The 14,400-nt window shown below is 35.2% G+C and overlaps 1 protein-coding gene across 2 annotated transcripts in view; it reads left to right on the forward strand.

The window, feature by feature from the left end:
• Positions 1-14,400, forward strand: part of Reln (reelin) — a 466,520-nt gene that overhangs the window by 223,403 nt on the left and 228,717 nt on the right. For both annotated transcript variants that reach the window (XM_027926303.3, XM_027926304.3), the window contains exon 7: positions 11,799-11,895. In XM_027926303.3, coding sequence (XP_027782104.3) covers positions 11,799-11,895 — 97 coding nt within the window. The remainder of the gene's footprint in view (positions 1-11,798; positions 11,896-14,400) is intronic.

The following is a 14,400-nucleotide window of genomic DNA, read 5'->3' on the forward strand; positions in this document are numbered from 1 at the left end:
CCAAGAAAAAAAAATTTTATGTCAATGCAGTATTGAATGTACTGTCTACTCAACTATTTGAATTAATTTAAAACTTAGTAATTTTACTTGGTGAAAAGTTAATTAATACAAAAATATAAACAATAAAAATAGACCTTTAAAAAAAAAAAATATATATATATATATATATATATATATTTTTTTTTTTTTTTTTTTTTTTTTTACTTGTCAATGGACCTTAATCTTATTTGTTGATATGTGGTGCTGAGAATGGAACCCAGGGCCTCACACATGCTAGACAAATGCTCTGTCACTGAGCCATAACCCCAGACCCCAAATAGGCCTTTTCTTTACACATGACCTGTATTCTTTTTCTCCACAGGCAACTGGTATAACAGTTTCTATGAGTCCTTCCACAAATGCCACAAATTGTTTATGGTTACACAGGTATAGTTAGGAATCTGTACACAAACTCACAAACTAGGGTAACAGAAAAACTCTTTTTACTCTTACTTATGCAACTTATTTCCTTTTTATTGTAAAGTTGATGGAAACTTAATTTCATTGAACTCTGGATTGTCTTGCCCCACTTTGGGGTATTTAAACTTACTTTCAGAGGCAGTTTATTATTGATAAAACAGGTGATAAGTGGGGTTGCACCTTTGTTTTCTAGACATTTATTCCTGCAGATATGCACCAAGTCCTCCTTTACCTCCTCTAGTCCTTGTTGACTGGTTCACACAGCCTTTGGTCCTGTCTTCACATCTGCCACCATGTTTTGAGCCCTCATGAGGGCTCTGTGCCCTGAACCTGGGGCATGGGCATCTTTGTGATGCCATGTTCTGGTATACAATTGTGCAACTGTGGTCCTTCTGCCTCCTGGGGCAGCACAGAGACCTTCCATTCTTTTCTCCCAAATCTCTCCTATGACTTTCCTAGGAATGTGGCCCCTTATCTCTCCCAGACTTTTCTTTCTTTTTTTTTTTTTTTTTTTGATTGCATCTTTAAACGACAGCTAAGAAGCAAAGTTGCAAATGAAGAGAATCAACAAACCAATACAGTAGTAGCTCAAGCTTGATGGAGGGACTTCTCCACTTTGGCTTTGCCCTGATGCTGGACCACATGCAGGCTTACCCCTGGACACAGCAATCCCATGTGCCATTGACTCTCCAGGCTGAGAAGGAGTGCAGACCAGTTTATCAACAAGTGTGCTCAGCTGCACTGCTGAGATGGGGGGAGGAATCAGTCATGTCCTAGATATGTAGTAACAACCCTCCAACCCCCTCCTCCAAAGATGGGAAGGAAAATCTCATATTACTGAATTTAAAAGAATGTCAGAACCACAGATACACTTTATTTTATGAACTTTTAATTTAAGCAGCCACAACTTGCACCTCAACTGCACTTTAATAGTTTCTTTTGTGAATTAAACTATTTTAGTTTAGTATTTCATGTGATCAGAGAATAAGCTTTATTTTTCATTAAAGAAATATACTTAAAAGCCCAAACCTGGACCATCTCAGATTCTTGTCAGCAGGAACATGGTTAAACAGTAAAACAGCCACACAGTAGAATTCTACTTGGCAATGAATTATTGACACCTGAAACAGTGTGAATGAATCTCAAAAATATTATGTTGAATGAAGGAAGCTAGACTTGAAATTCGAGTTTGTTCCACTTATATGAAATCCATAATAGGAAAAATTATCTAAAATGACATAAATTAGATCAGTAGTCATTTGTGGGATAAAGTATTGACTGGCAAGGGGCATGAAGGACCTTTCTGGGGTGATGATCATGTTATATGTATCTTGAGAGGGTATGGGCTACATAGATAAGTGCATTTCCAAAACCCAACATCTGTGTTTATGGCTGCATGTAAATTTACCTCAACAAAATTTCAGAATTTTTCAAAGAAAAGCAAAGAGAAAAGGAAGAAATGGGTAATTTTTCTGATTTGTAACTTAGAGTGGGAAGAAAACTAAAAGATGAATGAATTCTTAAAAAGCAATTAAGTTTTGTTAAGCATCTTTACCCTCCAGGCAATTAGAGTCAAGGAGAAATCTTTGTTTTGCTTAAGTTATCCCTTTAATCCTTGTTTTCTGAAGATTACAGAAGGTATCCGGAGCTCTAATATCACTAATGTTCTAGAGGGAAACAGGACTATTAAAACACACAGTGATAGATGTCAACTGGAAGACAACAGATGTTTCCCCTCCTGCACAGTGATAGAACAATAGTAATAGCAAGCGCGTCCTATTCAGCAGAGATCGGGGAAGAACAGGAGTTGCCCTCAGAAGGAGCATCTTAGATGAGTGAGCTGTGATGCCAACAGAGATAGGAGACATCAAGAAGAAATGCACAAATTGTTCTTAGATCCTATGGTACATGAAAATTTCTGTCAGTTGGTTAGGATACAGAAAGCCCCACAATTTACAGCTTAAAGATCATAAACTCTGCTCTACCTGATATTCATTTAAAAATACTAATTTATTGGGTAAATTAGTATGAAAGTTTGGTGATTTGGCTTAATAATATTCTTTTCCTTTAAGAAACACAATTGTTTGGACAAAAAAAATATGAAATTATTGATATTTTTAGAATGAGTATATGTTATTCTAGCTAAAGCTTAATTCAGTGGTTGCTTAGAAGTCAGGCAAACAGTAAAACCTCTCTGCAGTCTATTTGTATCTTGAAGCCCCGTCCCTCTCCATAAATAATGAAAGCATTTTGTAGTTAAGTGTGAGAACTACCATTTAACTGGTGTTTTCAGGGAAGAAGTTAGACTGATGAACAAATATCTCAGGAAGAAATCATTAAAAAAAACTGTTTTATCCAATTTTGTGGGTCATTTTCTCGGTGTAAGGAAGTCCCGTGGATAGTATGTCTGGAAGACAGTGATGGTGGAAGGGGAGCATAAGCCCCCCATTTTTTCAAGAGTAAGTTACTATAACAGATTGTGAATAGATGAGAAAAGTAAGGCAACATAAATATTTGCCAAAACCTCTAATATATCATTGCATTTGAGGGTTTGGAATTATAATTTAATTTTTGGAGATTCATGGTGCAGTATTCTGGTCCTCTGTGAATCTTTCTTTTCTTTTTCTCTTATTTCTCCTCTTGATTTCTTTACTTCTTTCCATTATCTCTCACTTTGTCTTCTCTTTTTTTAATACTTTCTCTTACCATAAAACTCACCTCTAACTTTCTTCTCTTGCTTCCTAGCCCTTCCTTTTACTTTTTTCCTCCCATGATGTAATTGCCCTGGGGAAAAGCTTCATCTACAATAGAAAGGTTAACCACAAGGCCCCCCACTAATAAAAGAAGGTATGAATTGGAGGCTTATTATTTCCTTCTTTAATCTGTGTTTTAGATGACAGAAACAAGAGCTCACTCACTGGAATTAAATGTCAAGTACATTTGAAACAAGTGAGAAAATATTTCTTCAAGCAGCATGTCGTAGAATTCACCATTGTGGGAGACAAGAATATTGTGTGCAGTAGTAGGATTTCAGAGGGGTTATTTTTAACCTATTTGTCATTGTACCTGTTAATGAAGAAGAGATCAAATTTTCTAACTCCCTAGTGAAATCAGAAGATTTCTTTTACCTTCCTCAGTGAGAAGTAAATGAGAAGAATGAACTATAAATGGAGTTTGTCACTTTCAACATTTAAGGCATGTGTTAGCTCCTTTAAAAAAGAGGCATGACATAGTTGAAGGGGATATTATTCTCTTTCTTACACAGTGAACTTTCCTTGCTATTTTCTAAAAATTATTTCCCATTTACAAAGAGAATAGGGTGTTTTGTGTTTATTTTTTTAAAGCTTTATCTTTCACTTTTTGAAAATGATCATATCAATGGCTTACATGTCATGACCTCTTGATTATAAAACATGGCCTCTTTATTATAGAATGTGGTCAAAGGTTGAGTGTATTGGTTGTGGAGGCCTGAATGGAAGGTGCAAGGATCATTGGTGTCTTTGATGAAGTCAGCTATTGCCTAGCTACCACATGACCTGCCGGGTCTCATTTACTTGGGTGAATTCACCAGTTCCTGATGTGGCCTCACTTTTCAAGTACATGTCAGATTTTGTCTGCACATGGTATGATCTACACGGCAGAGACACAGTATCTTTGGATCAAGAAGTTATAAGAAGTTTTTCTGATTTTCCCAGTTTTAAATAACTTTTATGTAATTAGAACTAATGTCATAAAAATAATTTTAACATCTCTGTACAGAAATGCTGGCGCATAGACAATTCTGGCTCCCAGAATGCCTGATTGCTTCTTGCAAGGCTGAGTATAAGACATTGACCCCTTTAAAAGCAATAAATTAGGGATAGATAATACGATGTCCTGGGTCTTGGGGATAAATGGCATGTATCTCAAATGAGAATTTGATGATGACTGATGGTCAGTGAATTTCCAGGTGATTAACTTGTTTCAGCAGAGTGCCTGACTGCAGACTGAATGATTTCACTCTGATCTAAAATGGAGTGAGTCATGTCATTAGACTACTCTTGAGAAAATAACATTTCGATTACTTATTTATTGTTATCAGGATGATGTCACCATCCATTCATAAATCTCCAGTTGTGCAAAGGAGTCCAATTTTCTCATTAATCCTCCTCCTCTTTCCTGTGTCCTGAAAGCCCTTCTGAGTCACTGCAGTATGTGGGGACCTTGGTCTCCAGGCATATTTCACTCCTGGTCTCTCTGTGCCTACTCACTGGGCAGTTGAGTTGTATTTTCATGTGTAATAGTTTTAAGATCAAGATAAAAGGCATGATTATACCTTCAGAAGTGCACTCTCTACTGCTCAAATGCACATCCTATATAATTCTTTGGCCGAAGACAAAAACAGCCACCTAAACTTAAAGAGAGGGGTAGTGTGTGGGCGGGGAGACTGACTTAATACAAAACTAACAAGCTTGTTACAGTGAAAAACAAAATACTGGTTCAAAGTGTTTCTTTTTCTTTTATGTTTATGGTTTGACCCTGTTTTTGTTGGTCAGCAAGTACCAGCCTTTATGTTTACTGATTCTTTCATGTTTTTGTTAGTAAAAGAGAGAGAGAAAATGATGTACGCATAAAATATATTTTTATGAATTACCTAAGGATGTAGATAGCCAAAAGGAGTGCTGAATTTGATTCTTATGTACTCAGTCCAGTAATTTCACACAGTGTTTTCTATGAAATCTGTTTCTCTTATGTTTGTAGTTTCATTACTCAAACAAAATCCTTTTATCCCATAAGTGAAAAAACAATTTTAAGAACAGTCATTGTGGATTTTCAAAATAAACTTTGACAGTAAAAATTACAAGCATTCATTGAAATGCACATTTTTTAATAGAACTGGCTTTTTTTTTTCCATCTTACTGGCTGCATTATGGTACAGTGAGAACAATACTAAACTAGGAGTCAGGTTCTCTGTTTTATCATTTTAATGATGAGGGGGTAATGAGATGCAGTGATAATGCAGGTCCCCTCTAACTTGATGATCTGTGACCTCAAGTAATAGATAAGGCTCATGTGGAACCCAAGCATGTGGTAAATAGGTTCAAAGAGGGTTTAATAAATTCATGCTTTGCATGGTCCTTGAAGATTGCAAGCATTTCCCTTGAAATGTCTTTTAATCATATTGTTTATGAGAGAATATATTTTGATGTGGGCAATCCCTATGATGTGCCTGTTTGTTAGATTCTTACGTTCTGTTTTTGTATATTTAGAAAAAAAGAGAAAAGGTTAGAGAAACATTCAGCATTTTACTATTAAATAGAGAAATGATTCATTTCTAATCCTTAGCCTGGGAAGTCACATTCCTTCTTAAATTGAAAAACAAAAGTCTGTTTATCTGGGATTATTTAAAACTTTCTTCTTCCTACACATAACTGAAGAATATGTTTCCTAACTTTACAAAGCCCATCATTTTCCTAAGAATGAGCTATATGAAAGAAATTTGGCTCTAAGGCCCACTGATTTTTTTCCTTTTTAATAGAGAGGATTGAGCCTAGGGATGCTTTACCACTGAGCTACATTCCCAGTCCCCGCCCCCCCTTTTTTTTCCTTTTTGAGATGGGGTTTCTCTAAGTTGCTGAGGCGGAACCTCAAACTTGGCAATCCTCCTGCCTCAGCCTCCCATCATTGATTTAAATGTCACAGCAAACAGATTTTTTTTTCTCTTTCTGAGCTTAAAGAAAATTGGTCCATTCATTATCCAGAAAATTGAACCCCAGTTCTCAGGAACTTGTGGAACTTTTCCATAGAGGAAGAATAGTATTTCAGACTTTTGGGGATTTTCTCAGAGGATAACCTTTGGAGTTAAATATCTTACTCCTCTCAACCACACTAAATCATAGACATAGAGGCCTGAGAAAATGAGGAGGATAGGGCAGAAGAACACGTAGCATTCAAACATTTTTTGAAGTTCTAGAGTGACCCAGGAATTGTTGTTCTTGAAATTTACATGCTTAAATCTGAAGGTGGTTTTTTTTTTTTTTTTTTGGATACTTTTAAAATTTTTATTTTAATTTGTTATATATGACAGAAGAATGCATTACAATTCATATTACACATATAGAGCACAATTTTTCATGTCTCTGGTTGTACACAAAGTAGAGTACATCTGAAGGTTTTTAAAACACACCTCATCATACTGGTGCGGCTCTCTTCTCCTCTGAAAAGCCACGTCCATCAGTTTTACTTTGTACTATCTTATCTGTACTCCATCAAGATCATTGTACTCATCATGAAATTTTATTTATCTTGCCTTTTATTATCATGTGTATAGAAGTAAAATGTATTCATGTGTATGGAAGTAAAATGCTTCATTTTGATGATAGAAAAACTAGGAAGATTATAGTGTAGATGCACTAGCAGAAAACCCACTTTGATGGGCAGCACTAATAATGGTGCTGCACAACATTTATTAATGTTTAGTTGTGCAAATAACTCCTATTTTTCTCATTAATCCTCCTCCTCTTTCCTGTGTCCTGAAAGCCCTTCTGAGTCACTACAGGATGTGGGGACCTTGGTCTCCAGGCATATTTCACTCCAGGTCCCTCTGTGCCTGATTGGGAGTAGAATAGAAATGCACCTCACTGCCAGTAGTCCTGGAAAAGTCAGGGGAGATGGGTAGACATGGAAGGATTCACACCGAAGAGTCATGATAGGCTGAGCTTTCCAGAAACCAGACCAAAGGCAAGCTGATTATACCTCAGGGATTCATTCCTGGGCCTCTTCTCTTCTTTATATACCCTTTCCTCTCACCTGACCCATAAAATTATGCATTCCCATGTTTTCAACCAGATCCTAAACTGTCATATCAGTCTCATGAAGTTTTAAAGTTTGGCTAGTCATCTCCAAGTGTCAGCATTTTGTATAGTTTCCAAGTCCTGTAATACTCTAGAGTTGTACAGTCCAATATGATGGGCACTGGTGACATATGAGTGTTGAACACTTGAAGTGTAGCTAACCTGAAGTGAGATATGCTGTAAATATAAAATATACCCTATAATTTGAAGATATAATGCAAAAATACAATGTAATCTGTCATTAATAATGTTAAACAAATTACATGTGAAAATATAGCAAATATATTGATTAAATGAAACATTAAAATTAATTCATTTAAAAAAATTTTTAATGGCCATTAGAAAGTTGAAAATTATGTATGTGGCTTACATTACATTTTTTACTGAGCAGTGATACTCTATAGTGAGTCTTTTTTTCCTCCATCTCCACCTTTTTTCAAAGCACTGTTATATCTTGCTTGGGTTATATCAATAGCCCTCAGTCTTTTATACCTCCAACCCAACATTTGTTGGAGTCATTTTCCTAAAAGTTGGATTTGCAGCATGACTTTATAAATGGAATAATGGGAGTTTGAACCCAGTTCTATGATTTATTAGCTATTTAATGTTAGGTGATACCGTATCTAAATCTCAGTTTGTCACCTTCTAAATGGGGATATAAAATATATAAGGGGGGCTGGGGTTATGGCTCAGTGGTAGAGCGCTTGCCTAGCATGTGGGAGATCCTGGGTTTGATCCTCAGCACCACATAAAAATACATAAGTGAAATAAAGGTTAATAAAAAATATATATAGGGATAATTTTATATGAATTAATGGAGGCATTGCTTATGAAGCTCCTAATAAAGTGTCTATCACTTGGGTAATGGTGCACAAAGCCCTTTGTTTTCTAGATTCATCCTTTGCTATCCTTTTACATGTACCAGTATGGTTCCAGCCACACTGACCCCCTGAACTCACACTTCAGCTCCTGTCTCATAATTTCTGCATAATTTGTGCCCTGATGCTCACTTTTCATCCTTGCTCGAGTAACTTCTATTTTCCCTTCAGGCCCAGTACTGGGGGCTTTGAAAGCCTTCCCTTCCTTTCCCGATCTGAAAGAAGTACCACCACAGCCACTCTATATTCTTGTTAAAAGGAGGAAGGAATAACGGAAAATATCACGAGTGTCAGCATTAGCAAACCCTGGGTCTCAATTGCAATTCTTCAGCTTCACAGCTGTGTGACTTTGAGCAAATACTTCTCCTGTCTGAAGCCCAATTTTCTTATTAGTAAAATAAGGACAGTGATAACTTCTCTTTTCTAAGATTTAATTTAAACCTTTAGGACATGATAGAATGCAATAAATAGCTATCATCACATGTCACTGTTTACCTCTCTGAATTTCTGTCTGAAATGTGAACTCCTGGAAGAAAATGACAGTATTATATTGGTCTTTGTCCCACTAAAGCTTAGTACAGTGCTTGTAAGTGCTTAACATACTTCTGTTAAGTACAAGAATGAATTAATAAATGATGAATGAATAAATAACACCACTGGCAGCTAAGAGAGGGTTGGATTTGACCACCTAGAGGGATGGGCATTCAGGGTAAATTAAAATAAATTATCTTGACAAACCCAGTCAGACTGGAAGAAAGGACATTTAAAAGACGTCGGCAGGAAGCTGACATGTTTGTCCCATCAATCCTTGGTGAAACCATTGTTCCTCCAAGTAGCAACCCAGAGGATATTAGCTGGTAATTGTAAATCTTTATGATTCATCAATAGGGTAGCAAAGCCTTTTTAAATTTTTAGGTTTTGGAGATATAAGATACCACAAAGAAGAAGCAAAAATCTAGAGGGGTTGGTGAAAAGAAGAGCTGAATCTATTTGGTTTTCTCTTGCATTTATTTTTTAAAAATGTGTCTCATAGCACTATTGCTGTTCCACAAAGTAGAAGTTTCTCCAAACACATCCATGGTCTATTCACTGATTCTCTCATTCCTGGCTGTATTCCATCCACATCAGTACCACCTTTAAACAATATAAGTTACCTGTATTCTACCTGAATCATATTTAATCTAGACTACTGGAAGAGGAGGCCTACAATGCATATTTTATATAGATATTATTTTTAGGAAATGGTTGATTTGGGACTATGGATGAATATATAGAAATAGAAGATTGCTATAGAAATTTAAATAGCAGGCCTTAGATTTCATATTAACAGGAATACTTTGAGGTAGTGTCCCTAGAAGCTGATAATCTTATAACCATTATGAGATTTGAACATTGTTTTAATTTTCTCTGTTAAAATTGATGTTTCTCTCAATCCGTTTCACAATGACTAGAGACCAAATAAGCCCCACTATCAGTAATGTCAGATTCCCACTATAATTTTTGTTCTAAATCTCTGTATGGTTATCCCAACCACAATCAATTTAAAGAATTAGAAAACTGGTATTATGAAGTTCTGGTGATGTGGCTCAGTGGTGGAGCACTTGCCTAGCACGGCATGAGAGTCTGAGTTTAATTTCCAATACACACAAAAAAATTCATAATATAAATCCTTTGGGAGGGAAGGATCAAATACACCATTTCTGAATCAAATGCTGGAGTAAATGAAAATAGAGGAAATCCATGAGAAATTAATAATAGTAGTTATGACTGATACTTCATCCTTACTATATGCCAAACACTTGTTCTAAGTTCTTTAGACCTAGGACCTTAATAATATTTCTATTTATGAAGTTGTCCTATATTCATTTATTCATTCAAAAATACTTATGAAATACAGCATTCCATAAATGAACATTCCCTAAAGGAAGAACAAGAAACAGATTTGTTACTCTTTCAAAGTTACCACTATGTCTCTTTAATGTCAAGGACTTTATTAGATTCTTTCCTCACAGTAATCAAGAGAAGATTTCAATCTCCTACTAAGATTTGTAGTGCTATGAGATACATTTTAAATTCCATATCAGAAATTCTTTTCTTTTCTTCTGAAGAAATCAAACACTCTTGATATCGTTGATCTTCCTATGCGGGAACACAACTGAAAAGATCAGAATAATACCCATCATTTATTCCATATGGTAAAATTTACAATAAGTACTTTCATTTATTTGCCAAGTTTGTACTTACTGTGCTTTTGCCTCTTGGCTTTCTGGGATACCTTCTCGTTTCACACAATTGTCATCCTGCTTGAATGGGAGTTCCTGCTCCCTCTCTCTGAAATCAGCTAAGAGCTGCAAGGAATAATACCATGATCTCTGTCTTAAGTAAAGGGCGCAGTGCCCTTTCCACAGAGTTTGGCACCTGGAGTGTGACAGTCTTTGGAAACGTTCTTTCTGCATAAAATACAGCTCTCATGTGGCTTGAGGATCTGACAAGGGAAAAATAGATCTTTCTACATGTTAGGTGTGTAATGATCACAGGTTGAAATGCCACAGTACAGAGCATTATGAACACTACCAAAAATATACAAAATCAAATTCACACTATGCATACCTTCAGTTACTACTAGGTAGACATGAATAAATTTATTTTTGAGATCCTGCCCTAAGTTTTTATTAATACTTCATTTTATAGCGTAAAGCAGCTAACTAAATTATTTGCAAGGTTGATATTCTAACTTGGTATCCAACATTTCCTTGAATTAGAAATTTTGTATATTTCCCAGTAATGTGCACAGTAATATAAGGACTGAATATAACATCTGATTCCATTACTTTTAGCGTGGTGCCTTGTATAATGACAATCTGAGGACAGTTAAATCATTTACAATGACCGTATGCAAAAGAAAAATGTTTAAAATATGTAAAACAACTTTTTATTTCAGATCTAGATTTTTAGTTCATTATATAAGTGGACATTACCTTGCTTGTTTTTAATATTTGCTACCTTTTTTTTTTTTTTTGTATGTGTGTGGTTACTAGGGATTGAACTCAGTGGCCCTTTACCACAGAGCTACACAACCAGCTCTTTTTGTTTTATCACTCTAAGATAAGGTCCCCCTAAATTGCCCAGGCTGGCCTGGAACTTTAGATCCTCCTGTGTCAGCCTCCCAAGGAGCTTGAATTATAGGTGTGTGCTATAGTGATTAGGTGCAAACTTTCTTGTACTGGGTATAATATATGTAATATGTAATTATTGATAATGTTATCTTCCTTTACTAAGGGCCTACTATGAAATTGGTTCTGTACTCTGTATTTTCTGCATACCTTTATGTAATCCTCACTGTAACTCTATGATGTTTAAGTCAGCATTATTATCCTCATTTACAGGTGAGCAAAGTGAAACTTTGGGAGATTTAAGTAACTTCTCACCACTGCAAGTAACTGAAAGGATTGGGATTTATGTTCAAGTCTTTCTGGTTTCAGGTCTTCTGAAACTTTGTCATCTTACCGTCTGTGAAATGAATATTTGAGCCGAATAACATTAACTATTATGCCTTTCCTTAACTAAGCTATACACCACATTGTGCCCCTTAGTTCTCAGACTGGGAATGCATTCTGTGTTCCTGCAGGGTTGAATGTAACAACTGTGAAACTGGAGAACAGTGTGGTGCAATTATGCATGGCAATGCTGTCACCTTCTGTGAGCCATATGGTCCACGAGAATTGGTAAGTATGTGCTATTTATGTACATTATTCCATTATACTATTTACTGAGCTTTTTTCCAGCAAAAGGCTCTCTTATACTCATTATTCAGATAAAATTTTGCAGTATTATTTATATTATGAATCCTGTTTCACATATCTCAAAATCATGAGGGATAATTTTATGGTCTATTTTCAACTGTAAAAAAATTAATTCAATAATGAAATGGACAACATCAATGGATCTCATTAAACATAATGCATCACTATAATTAGATGACCTTTAAAAGTAAAAATATGGTGATGTATGTTGTAAATGTACACACATATGTAATATATATATAATTTCTAAATAACATGACTTTCTAAGTTCTTTTATAAAGACTTGCTCTTAAAATTGTCCTGATTTTCTCTTTGCAAGTCAAAATGTTTGTTCTTCAAATTTATTACATTATTCTTAACTTTGATTCCTAAACATGGAGGAACTTTGATAGATAATTTTTTAAGTGAAAGAGTACTTTGAATAAATCAGATTTTTAAAAATTCTGGTTTATGCTAAATTACTTAGAGCTTAGTTACTTTTCTTTAATTTAGACTGATTAGCTGTTGCTTGCCAAAGATAAGTTCCTGAACCATATGTAAAATGAAGCATGAGCATTCTAAATTGAAAGCAATGAAACCCCTAGCCATCAGCATGTGGCTAATAAGCCTCTTGTTACTTGGTCCCTCTCTCTTACACGATGACTACATTCATCCTGAAAAAGGATATAAAAGCAGTGATATGACAGGGCTCAAGCACTTTGCCCCTAATACTCTTGTGGCATCTTCTCTGCTTTGTTTTTCTGCTTTTCAGCTTAAACTTCAATGCTTGTTCTCTTGTTTTCTCCCATGTCTTCCTTTCCATGGGGCTTTTAGTAACCAGTTGTATTTTTCACCTGTGTCACACATTGTGTTTCACAATCATTGACTTTAAAAGTTGCCAAAAGGCTGACTTCCATGGCAAAGAGGGTGGGGGAAAAAACCTAAACAGGCAATTAAAAGTCAATTTAGTTATCAAAATGTGAAGACCAATTAATTTTTGCAACATGGTTCTTATTTTATGCTGCTTGGATACCTCTTTTATGGCAATAGGTACATTTAATTTATTAAAGATACAAGCTTCAGAGCATTGATGAATTGTAGAGTTGTAGTTGAAATTAGAATACAAACAGAATTAATTGGATATAAATTAAAAGAGTAGGTGCTCATAATTCAAGACTCATAGGTGTTATTCTTACAGACACATGTGACTCCGATAGTGAAATTCTTCCTGGAAAAAAAAAAAAGGATTTTCTAGTACATTTTAAATAATGTTCCATGACTGAATTAATTATCTATAAACCTTGAAATAAAATTAAAGTTTTATCATAGTTAATTGAGCTTAGAGTAATTGCCTGTTTTAGAAGGTGCCCCCATTCAGTAATGTTTCTAGAAATCTTGGCAAGTTCTTTGTGTTTCTACTGGTTAATAGGAAGTTAAAGTGTCTAACAATATAATGCCAGAATTTCATATTTCCATAGCATAAAAGCTGAAACATCTAGTTTATTTGATCCCATGTATATTTAATTCTGGTTGTTTTACTATATCCCAGTTTATTGATATCCCAGCAGACTAGTTTTGAATTACATGATATAATTAATGAGAGATTAGCCTTGCAACTGAAAATGAAAATATTCAAAAATAATTATAATTATCTTCATCTGATAAATTAGAAAGAACATGTAGTTTTGCATTTCCATCGTATGTATTTCCCTAAGATGAATTTACTACAGTTTCAAAGGGAATAGGATGAAAAGAGATTGAGAAGGATGAGATGACATCCATGTTTTATACTAGTGACTTCTAGCTTTCAATAATCTTGACATTGTATTGATACCCCCAAAGTAAAAATATATATTTCCATCCAAATTGTATTTATAGAAAGCAGACAAATCAAATGAAAAGTGAGAAATTCGGTTGTCCATTAACCTTATGTTTACTAAAATTAAAAATCTGCACGGTATGTCAAGACTGAATCCAGCCAAAATTGTTGTTCACTAAGACTGATGAAAGATATCAGCTCCCAAAATCACTTTTTAAACAGCATGTTTTCTTATTTTTCAGAAATTTAATTCTTATTGATATTGTAAAACAACTATAGACCAAGAACCATGGTTGATTAAGTCTTTGTATCTTTTAAAAATGCCAAAAAAGAGCATCTCTGTGACTGGAGGCCTAGATCAGAAGTCTAGCTCCAGGGGGGGTCTCAAAAGACCAGGTACGGCCACTTGCCCCAAGAAGTATCCATATAACAGAAAGAGTGGTAGTGAAATAGAAAAGAAAGATACTTTTAGTGTGGCCAACACTGGGAAGGACAGAGGTCTAGTGACTTAAGACTTACCTTCAAGGTAATGACAGTTACAAAGGAGAGGAATTAGGGTGTGAGGTGAGAAGTATGTGTAGTTGGTGGTCTTGGTCCATAGTGATCTGGTTGATCTTTATCTCAGGTCT

Source organism: Marmota flaviventris, chromosome 1 (assembly GCF_047511675.1).
Source record: "Marmota flaviventris isolate mMarFla1 chromosome 1, mMarFla1.hap1, whole genome shotgun sequence".
NCBI lineage: Eukaryota > Metazoa > Chordata > Mammalia > Rodentia > Sciuridae > Marmota > Marmota flaviventris.